At 40.5% G+C, this 11,638-nt stretch overlaps 1 protein-coding gene across 1 annotated transcript in view; it reads left to right on the forward strand.

Annotated features, from left to right (window-relative positions):
* Positions 1 to 11,638, forward strand: part of LOC111976858 (membrane-associated guanylate kinase, WW and PDZ domain-containing protein 1-like) — a 134,906-nt gene that overhangs the window by 72,179 nt on the left and 51,089 nt on the right. Inside the window, 2 exon segments of the mRNA XM_070448164.1 lie at positions 8,601 to 8,683; positions 9,420 to 9,455. Coding sequence (XP_070304265.1) covers positions 8,601 to 8,683; positions 9,420 to 9,455 — 119 coding nt within the window.

Genomic DNA, 11,638 nt, shown 5'->3' on the forward strand with positions numbered 1-11,638 from the left:
TACACAAATGCGAGTTAATCAATACTGAAGGATAGCTATGTACACGAAGTGCCAGGGTAAAGTGACTAGGCCAATCAGGAATAGATAATAAAAGGTATTTGAGGTAAGATATGTACATGAAGGCAGGGTAAAGTGACAAGAGGAGCTTCAGGATAGCTGCTTCTGATGTGGTCAATAAATGAACATATAAAAGGATAATTGTGAGGTAGTGAACTCATCGTATACATTGGGAGCGCCCGATGGTTAGAAGGACTCGGATAGAAGCACAGTTCAGAAAGACGCGTATCTAATAAGGTATTTGATCTAGATATGTAATGAAAGGCAGGGTAAGTGACTCTCTCTCTGGCAGCCCGCATGCAAGGTATATCTGTTTCTGATCTAGCCATAAAATAAGTAGTACTATTTGTAGCGTGGATATGTCGGAAGCAGTGAGGAGGGTACACCGTGGTAACGCACCTAGACTCATGCGAGGAGTGATCAATACATATCACTGCGAGGATCAGTTTTGGTACAAGAGTATGTCTGATAGAATTTAAATGACGACGCAGGGGTAAAAGTGACTTAGGCATCAAGGATAGATAATAATAAGGGTATTGAGGGTAGATATGTCACCATGAAGTTGCCAGGGCTACAAATGTGGTGTACTTAGCCATATCATAATACAAGGAGAGGATAATCAATCGCAATAATAATTACAAGGGTATTTGAGGTAGATATGTACATCAAGAGTGAGCAAAAGCGAAGTCACAGAAGTGTAACCTAGGTGTCAGGATAAGATAATAAATAAAGTATTTGAGGTACGATATGTACAATGAACGCGCCCAGGTAAATCGTGTGACTTTAGAGGGTCTAAGAGAATATGAATATTATAATAATATGAGGGTTTTGAGGTAGATTGTACATACCAAATTATATCGAAAATTGAGCGGGTATACCAGTGACTCACGCAGCTGTTCAAGTAGTATGGTGAACTATGGTAATGAAAAGAAATTAGGTATTATCGAGGTGATGAGAAGTTTAATAGATACAACAGATTTTGTGAATGAGATACGCTTTTCAGATATCAGAAGATGCGTTACTTGAGAGTTAATAAAGCAGTATAGAGATCAAGAAATAATAAAGAATTGGATGTAGTTTGCAAGGTAGCACATTAAGTAAGACGGCAGGGATACTACAGATCGACTAGACTCAGATATCAAGCGAATAGATACACTAGCCGATAGAAATCGCAATGGTACAGAAAGGCTAAAATGTTGAAGGGTAATGGATGAGTGTGACGAAGAATTAAGTTGTATATGACACGGCTAAGGGTAGAAAGATTGTGGTCACCGTTACGGGGCGTCAGGTATAGTATTCTCACTAATAAGTAATGTACACGGTTATTTGAGGTAGTATGTACATGAAGGCAGGCGTAAAGTGACTAAAACGTCAGCGATTGATTAATAATAAGCGTATTTTGAGGTTGATTGTACATGAAGTGCAGGGTAAGTGAACTAGGCATCAGCGATAGATAATACAATAAGGTATTAGTTAGTATGATGGTATATTTTGTAAGTGCTATGGCCGTTAAATGTGACCTTCGGGCCACAAGGTTGAGGAAGAAGGAGCAGGTAAGAAAAACATGAAAAGGGAGTGTGTTGATGAGTTGGTATATTGAAGTGAGCGGGAATGATTGAACAAAGAGAAGCAGGGGAGATATATAAGGAAGAGGTGCGAGGTAAATAATGCTGTTCAGGAAATAGAGTATAGAGAATAAGACTCAAAGGAGGGTAGTATGAGAGAAGTAAAGATAAAATCGTACATTATGAGTAAGCGCAAAGCATGAATTGATAAATAGTGAGCTAAGAACGTTGTGAATAGCGACTCACGTATAAATATAATGAAGGTTTTTGACGCCAGAAAATCAATGATGGTTATGATGTATGATAGACCTAAGTGAAGGAGAGGTGAGATAACACAGTGACTTAGGACATGTTATCCAGGTAAAATCACTGGAGCTAAAATGAGGGTATGGTGCTCCTCCTGATTCGTGGATAGATTAATGTAGGTTCGGAAAGGCGGGTAAAGTGACCTAGATATAAGGATAGATAAGATAATAAAGATTTCTTCTGGAATATTTCTGAAGCGATGAGAATATGTAAACCATATTGAATGCGGCAGGGTTAAAATGATGACTAGGCATGTATGTTTCCGCAGGTATAGAGATACAAAATGATAAAAGATATAAGCGTGTTGTCTAGAATAGATCTTAGAATTATATTGTACTATGAATAATGTACAATGTACAGTAGTGGTGTAACGAAAAGGAAAAGGAGGAATTTAAAAAAGTTAGAACTTAAAAACAATCGTGACAAATAGAACTATTCAAGGAAATTAGTCCTTATAGAATAGGAAGTAAGTCTCCTAGATAGCTGTATGATATAGATAAAAGGATATACAGTGAAGTGTCCTGCGGATTTTAGACTAAGTGGACTAGGTAGACAGATGTTACATAGAGATAGTAGTAAAAATAATCGCGAGTGACTCTTTGGAAGTGTTCAAGATTATGATTTCATAGATTAGATGAGAAGCATGCGAGAGGTTGAAAACATGTGAAACTCATCGGTCATCAGGAATAATAATAATAACCCAGGTTGTGAATTCTTGCATGGTACAGGCAACTTATGTACAAAAACATGGTGCAGAATGGGATCTAGGATAAAGAGAGTAGACATAACAGATAGGACATTCCACAAGGATAGAATCTAACTCCATAGCGTATTTGAGGTAGAGTTCGTCATCACACAGAAAGAGCCAGCAGGCTCAACATCACACAGCTGGCAGCGAGGCGACAAACAACACAACCCATCACGACATCAGGATAGATAATAATATACGACTTTATGCACAGGTAGAACACCATACACAGTACATTGAAGGCAGGATAAAGTGACTAGGCATCAGGATAGATAATAAGCGTCATTCATCGACGCATAATATGTAACACTCGACAAGGCAGAGCATAAACACGCTAGCACTACAAGGACCATCACACAGGATAGACACAAACATCACAAATAACGCGACTCACTTGAGGTAGTATCGTACCATCAACGAAACGGACAGGGTAACTGTGACTAAGACATCAGGATAGATAATAATAGAGGAATTTGAGGTAGATATGTCATGAAGGCAGGGTAAAGTGACTAGGCATCAGGATAGGATAATAATAAGGCTATTGAGGTAGATATGTACATGAAGGCAGGGTAAAGTGACTAGGCACAGCGACCAATAGATAATAAGTAAAAGTATCTTGAGGCATAGATAATTGAATGAAGGCAGGGTAAGTGACTAGTACTCAAGGAATAAGAATAATAATAACGTTATTTGAGGTAAAGATCAACAAATGTACAATGACAGCTTAGGGGTATAGCTACACTCAGATACATCATAGGATACGTTAATATGGTATTTGAGGTAGATATGTACATGAAGGCAGGGTAAAGTTGACTAGGCATCAGGAAAGATAATAATAAGGTATTTGAGTGTAGATATGTACATGAAGCGCAGGGTAAAGTGGGACTAGACAAAGGATAGATAATAATAAGGTATTTGAGGTAGATATGTACATGAAGGCAGGATAAAGTGACTAGGGCATGCAGGATAACTACGACTTTTACCAGAGGTTTTTAGAGCGTATAGTTCCTTATTCTAGAGGGATCATAGGGATAATGGTATCAGATGAAGTCAGCATGCATACGGAGTGGTACATGTGACTAGAGTGGTCTTTGGTGTTAGTGGCATAAGAGGAAAACAAACAAACACACACAGATCTGCCTTAGAGAAAGTAGACTATATGGCTCTGAAAGTCAAAAGTGGATGAGGTCTAACTTTTGAAGGATTAGATCTTGAACATAAAAAGACCATCAAGATAAGGATTAGGCCAGTATACACAGCTCGGCAACTAGAAACAATACTGATAGATATAGAAGGATAGAGGGTTTTAATAAAGTACACAAATAGAGGCTGTTGATTCTATAGAAAAGGTACGCAAGTAATGATAAAATGAATAAAGCGCAGGGATATTAAAAAGTGACTAGGCATGCAACCACCAAAACAGACAGATTAGCTCTCAACCCTAAGTAAAACGGTAATTTTTGAGTGTAGATATATGTACATGAAAGGCAGGGTACTAGGTAGAGAAAACTGCACACACAAGAGGCAAATAAGGAGTTAATTATGGGAATAAAGGGAGGGTATTTCTAGATGGCTAGAGTATCATGTACCATGAAGGGCAGGGTAACAGTGAACTTAAGACATCAGGAATAGATATAATACGGTATTTGGAGGTAGATATGTACAATTTGTCTTTGAAAGGAGCAATGGGTAAAGGTGACTAGTAAGCTGTATCATCCTCAACGTACCAGGATAGATCTTCAATAATAAGGTATTTTGAGGTAGAAGTCTTATGTTATTCTACATGTCAATTGCACATGGCGCGGGATACTAGTAAGTGACTCCAAGAAATGTAAAGCAACCACCGATCAGAGCAGATAGTGTTGAATGGCAATAATTAATCACAGAGATGATTTGAATAGTGTTCCGTCAGATATGTACATGCAAGGCGTGGTTAATTGTGACCTACGACTATCCAGGTATCACCGATAATAATACGCAGCCAGGCAGACAGGCAGGCCAGACACGCAGCTTTCTTGGTGTTGGTGGTACTGGTAAGGGACAGTAGTGGCTGTTTAGCTTTCGAATTGAGAGGGAATGGGAATATCAAGGATGAATCGAATTAGGAGTAGACATCAAGGATAGATATATATAAAGGTATTTGTGGATATTGATATGTACTCGAGCCTGTGATTCTCGAATAAGGAGATCAGGAGCCTAGGATATAAAGTGAGACCTAGGAGAAGTTCAAATCAGCAGGGATGAGGCAATAAACTAATTAAGGACGTATGTTGAGGTAGTATATGTACATCCTGAATGGCATCGCTGGGGAGAGGATGAGACTGGGAGCAGAGTTGCAGGGGATAGAAGAATATAGTAGTTAATAATGGGAATTAGAAGAGAACTTTGAGGTAAGATCATGTTAACATGAAGAGAGCAACAGAGGGTAAAGTGGAACTGGAGGCTTGATAGTATGGAGAGTTATCAATCCAGGGCTAGAATTGATTAGGATTAATAATACTTAAATGAAGGTATTATGAGAGCGTAGACTATATCCATTGTTTCATCGAAGTCGCAAGTGTAAGGGCTATAGAAGCTAGACTAGGTGACCATCTAGGCATATAGAGTTAAAGGTATTAGGGTGGAATGTGAGTGAGATATGATCAACTCAATTGGAGGTGCGGTCATGTGCGTATGTGCTAGACAACTCAAGGGCATCAGAGATATACTCAAATAATAAGTCAGTATTATTGTGGAGGTAGATCCATGTACAGAGCTCTGAAGGTAGGGTAAAGCCTGACTAATCACACATGGACCAGGATATCTTATACATATTATAACAAGGTGTGGTTCATTTGAAGATGAAGAAGTATGTAGCACCCTGCACAAGGACATATGCCAGAGAGTGTACATACCCAAAGTGGCACCATCGCGCCCCCTCAAGGACTACAGTATAACCGATATATAAGGTATTTCTACGAGGTTACTGGACTATTAGATACATGAGTGCTGGCCGGCGTAAAACAATGACTGACTCAGACAGGATAAGATACATAATATAACGGCTCTCACGGGGTAATTTGAGCAGTACATGAGTGTACCGCACTGAAGGGGTAAGACCAGTGACTAGGCATCCATAGGTAGCTTAGATAATAATAAGGTATTTGAGGTAGCATATGTACCATGAAGGCAGGGTGTAACATACTAGGCTGAATCTAGGATACGATAGAGAAAATAAAAGGGATGTAGGTACGATACTGTACATGAGGCACCTAATACTACGAAGATAGATAATAATAGTTATTGAGGTACGATATGTAGCATCGAAGGTAGGGTAACGATGACATCTAGATCATCAAGGATACGATATATCAAATAATATATGGTCAATTATGACGGTAGATATGTACAGACAGGCAGGGTAAAGTGACTAGGCATCAGGACTAGATAATAAGAGCGTATTTGAGCGTAGATAATGTAACTATGAAAGGCAGGGTAACACAGTGAACACTAGATCAAAGCACGTATAGATGATAAATTGAAATAAGGGTATTCTGCGTAAATATTATATGCATGAAGGCCCAAGGGTACAACAGACTGACTTGAAGACAATACAGGATTAGACTAATAATACCGGTATTGAGGTAGAATATGTACCATGAAGGCAGGGCGCTAAAAGAATGACACTTAAGGCATCAGGATACGATTAATAAATAAGGTTAATTTTAGAGATATGTATATGTACAATGAAGGCAGGATACAAGTGACTAGGCATCACATGGATAGATAATAATAAAGGTATTGAGGTAGATATGTACATGAAGGCAGGTAAAGTGGACTAGACATCAGGATAGATAATAATAAAGGTATTTGAGTTAGATATGTACATGAAGGCAGGGTAAAGTGACTAGGCATCAGGATAGATAATAATAAGGTATTTGAGGTAGATATGTACATGAAGGCAGGTAAAGTGACTAGGCATCAGGATAGATAATATATAAGGTATTTGAGGTAGATATGTACATGAAGGCAGGGTAATGGTGACTAGACATCAGGATAGATAATATAAGGAATTTTTGAGGTAGATATGTACATGAAGGCAGGTAAAGTGACTAGGCATCAGGATAGATAATAATAAGGTATTTGAGGTAGATATGTACCATGAAGGCAGGGTAAAGTGACTAGGCATCAGGATAGATAATAATAAGGTTTATTGAGTAGATATGTACATGAAGGCAGGGTAATGTGACTAGACATCAGGATAGATAATATAAGTTATTGAGGTAGATATGTACATGAAGGTAGGGTAAAGTGACTAGACAATCAGGATAGATAATAATAAGGTATTTGAGGTAGATATGTACATGAAGGCAGGGTAAAAGTGACTAGGCATCAGATAGATATAATAAGGTTATTTGAGGTAGATATGTACATGAAGGCAGGGTAAAGTGACTAGACACACCAGGATACCAGGATAGATAATAATAAGGTATTTGAGGTAGATATGTACATGAAGGCAGGGTAAAGTGACTAGACAACAGGATAGATAATAATAAGGTATTTGAGGTAGATATGTACATGAAGAAAAATTAAGAACAGAGTAGCAGCAGCATATGATGAGTTTAAAAGTGTGTGTGTGTGTGTGTGTGTATGTTTGTCTGTGTTGTGTCGGTATGCGTGTGTATTGTTTGACTGTGTGAGTGCGTGTGTATATAGTGTGTATATAAAGTCTAGTGAGTGCGTGTGTATATGGTGTGTGTATTTAAAGTCTAGTGAGTGTGTATATGGTGTGTTTATATAAAGTCTAGTGAGTGTGTATATGGTATGTGTATATAAAGTCTAGTGAGTGTGTATATGGTGTGTGTATATAAAGTCTAGTGAGTGTGTATATGGTGTGTGTATATAAAGTCTAGTGAGTGTGTATATTGTGTGTGTATATAAAGTCTAGTGAGTGTGTATATGGTGTGTGCAAGATTGATTCAGTGCAGATAGTTTGGGTAACCGTTACTACTACGTAGCAGTCGTTTTTTTTTGCAGTCTTATGGCTTGAGGGTAGCAGAGGTCTCGGCGCCTGTTGGTCCGAGAGCCGATGCTCCGGTATTGTTTGCCAGACAGTAGCAGAGTGAACGGTCTATGGCTTGGTTGGCTGGAGTCTTTGGCAATTTTTGGGGCCTTTCTCTGACACCACCTGAGTATAGAGGTCCTGGATGGCAGGGAGCTCGGGCCCAATGATGTACTGGGCTGTCTGAACCACCCATAGTGTACATATTCACCCTATACCCTATGTAAGTACCGTTAGCTTACACTGAGAATGGAGAGGTCTACTTCATAGACTACATACCCTGTATACTCTCTATACTATCAAGCCTCTCTGTTCTGTATCCCACTACTATCTCTCCCTCCTCCCTCCCCTCCCCCAGAAAGGCCTGTCAGTGCTCTCCAGGCTGTTAATCCTCTATAGTCKGATCTCCTTAGAGATCACAGGCAGATCAGATCACCTGACCACCTCAATGAAGCACAGCCCTCTGCCCTCAGACCAACACACAGAGCTGGGTCTGCCTGCCTGTCTGCCTGGCTGGGAGAGGATGAGGAAATTGCTTTGTGCATTCAACACCTGCATGTTGGTCTGCTTTAATTATTGGACTAGCAGAGGATTGACAGGAAAGCTTGTAGTGGTGACGTTGAGGATACAGCTACCTATTCTAGACAATAGGTCGACAATGACTCCTTCCAACCTCTTGTCTGTGTTTCTCAGTAGGGGAGAAGTCTGTTTGGTGTTGCGTTAATCTCTGTTTGGTTTTACTTGCTTGTTGACAAGCCTATTGACTTTAACCCCTTACATCTTTGTGCTGATGAGATTATTGGTCTTTTGTTAGCTTTTAGTGCTCATCGCCTTGACTTCAGAGCCAGTCTTTAACAGCTCTGTGTGTTTGTTGTTTCCTCAGCCACAACACAAAGACCACATCGTGGATCGACCCTCGCTGTCTGGAGAAACCTCTAAAACCTCTGGAAGAGTGTGAGGATGATGGTAAGCCAGGCCCTGTGTGTGTGTGTGTGTGTGTGTGTGTGTGTGTGTGTGTGTTGTGCTGTGTTTGTGTGTTGTGTGGTGTGTGTGTGTTGTGTGTGTGTGTTGCTGTGTGTGTGTGAGAGAGCAGTGTGTGTGATCTATTGTTTATCTCTTAATCTTGCACCATGTTGATGGTATCAGAAGGTGGTGCCACTGAGCTCATATCTAAATATGATGAAGTCTGTTTCTATACACTCTACCTTAGTCAAATTGGAAAGAGGTTCTTTTTGAGATTGGCTTTCCATCTAAGGAATTGTGTAATAGTTCCTTTGAAGATGTTTTTATTTATTTTATTTCTTTGTTACACCACTATGTACATTGTACATTTTCAAATTAATATCTATGCAACAATGTTACATTCATTTTGTTCAGGAACATACAAGTAACGATATAGATGTCTGTGTGAAAGTTCAGAAGAAATTCTTCGACCAATATCAGAAATGGCACCACCATGTGGCCATTTAGATAACTGTCATGTGTCATCTCTTAGTTCCATACATCATTGATTTTATGGATTACGGCGCATCTATGTTTCAGTAAATACTGATTTGGTTACTTAAAGATTTCTATTTCTCTCCCTCCTTGTCTTTCTCTCTAATATTACTTTACTGTCTCTCCTTATTTTCCTTTCTTTGTCATTCCTTCAACCAATCAACCTCCCTTTCTGTTTCATCCTGCTCTCTTCACCTTGGAGAAGAAGGGGTACATACTGAGGAACCGGACAATGAGCTAGGTATACAACTTTATTCTCTCACTCTCACTCTCTCACTTTGTTTCTGTCATTGCATTTCTATCGGCTGTGTATTGGTGAGGGTTATGGTGACTCTCAATCTTTTCTTTCTATACTGTTAATCAATAACATTTGATTTGAAAGCGTTTTATACAAAATCTTGATCTACTACTACTAAATTCTTTCTTACCATGTCACTCATCTATTTGGATGTGTCACGATAATTGTATAATTTGGCTCATATATTTACTTAACGTGGTGTACTGCTTGCTTCTAACTGCTGAGTGAGTGATCTCCTTTTTATGTAGGAGACACATTGGGAAGGTGTTTGATTTGACGTCTCAGGTTGGCCTCCGTAGTTAAGGCTGCTCCACAGACTAGACTATTTGGCAGAAACAGAAGTGCTCCTGAAAGGGAACGCAGTCTCTGACTCTTTCAGAGTCTCGGGCCTAGGAGCTCCTTTTATGTCTGGCACATCAGAAGCAGGCAGTCTGTGGTTATCGATTGTGAAATCCAGCCTGCTCCAAAGTGTTTGTCGGTGTTAGCAGCAGCCCACGCTAACACACTGCGCTAATGTCTTTGTATGAAATCAAATACGGTGAGGAGGAGAATGAGATGCTAACGCTTTATTGGGAGTGTCAGCTTAATAGGCTCTCTGTCAGACAATTCCCTTTGAGTGCCGATGCAGACGAGTGTGTGCACGTGTACGCGCTTGTGTGCGCATGCTGGAGGAAGCAGCTGGAGGAAGCAGATATATTGTCACACCCTGGCCTTAGTATTCTTTGTTTTCTTTATTATTTTAGTTAGGTCAGGGTGTGACATGGGGAATGTATGTGTTTTTTGTAGTGTCTAGGGTGGTTGTAAGGTTTAGGGGGTTTATTAGAGTAGTTGGGTTTATGTTTAGTATAGAAGTCTAGCTGTGTCTATGGTTGCCTGAATGGTTCTCAATCAGAGACCAGGCCGTATTATCCTCTTAGCCGCGCCCAGTAGTCTGTCTCTTCTGTCCTCGCCATCTATGGCCGCTGTAGATATCCTTAAACTGAACTGTCCGTATCTGCCAACAGGAAATCCCTGCCCAGGCTTTATGTCAACTCTGCCCGTCTTGAGTCTCACCCCTAAAAGTCTATTTCCCACGCTCTGCCCAATGAGTCCCGATAGAATCCGCCCGTCCTATACATATGGATCTGCGGCTATATAACCTCCCTCAAGATCCAAGTGTTATCAGCACAGCAGCCTTCCGTCCAGACTAAGGATCAGCTCATATTCTAATACCGTCTTGTAATCCCTATGAATAATGATAAAGAAATAAGTGGCATTATCTTGTGGTATGTGTGTAGCCTGTGAGTGTGACTGCCCTTGGTGTGTGAAACCTTTGTAGCCTTTGTCTGTGATGTAGCCTTTGTCTGTCCCAGATCTGACGTAGTAGCACCATGTGTGTGCAATGTAGCCCGCTCTCTATTGTGTGTAGTAAGCTAGCCGTGTTTGTGCATTGTTGTCCGGGTGGTGTCGTGTCGTAGCCTGTGTGTGTGGGTGTGGTCGCTGTTTGTAGTTGTGTGTGATGTGTGTTTGTGGTGTGTGGTGTCAGAATGTTGTTTTTGGTGTGTGTGGTGTGATGTGGTGGATGGTTGTGTGTAAGTAGTGTGCTGTGTGTTGTGTGTGTTAGAATCTGCACCCACTGACTGCTACTGTAGTCTAATGACTAGAGTGTAAACATACGCAGCTGACTGTGAATGTGTAGTCCTGTCATGTTGTCGTAATGTGATAGCCTGTGTGTGCTTGTGGTGGCTGTAGCGCTGTGTCGTGATGTGTGATGTTATGCCTGGTAAGCCTGTGTGTGTGTGGTAGTGTGATTATGAGGCCCCTCTGTGATGTGTGTGTAGCCTGTGTGTGTGTAGCCTGTGTGTGTGTTGTGTGTAGCCTGTGTGTGTGTGTGTGTTGTGTAGTGTGCTGTGCTGTGTGTGTGTGAGCCTGTGTGTGTGTAGTGTTGTGTGTGTAGCCTGTGGTTTCTGTGTTGGTGTGCTGTGTGTATTGTCATGTATGTGTAAGCTGTGTGTGTGTAGCCTGTGTGTGAGTGTGGTGTGTGTGTGGTGTGTTGTGTGTGTGTTGTGTTGTGTGTGTGTGTGTGTGTGTGTGTGTGTGTGTGTGTGTGTGTGTGTGTGTGTGTGTGTGTGTGTTAGTGTGGTGTG

This window comes from Salvelinus sp. IW2-2015, linkage group LG17 (assembly GCF_002910315.2).
Source record: "Salvelinus sp. IW2-2015 linkage group LG17, ASM291031v2, whole genome shotgun sequence".
Lineage (NCBI taxonomy): Eukaryota > Metazoa > Chordata > Actinopteri > Salmoniformes > Salmonidae > Salvelinus > Salvelinus sp. IW2-2015.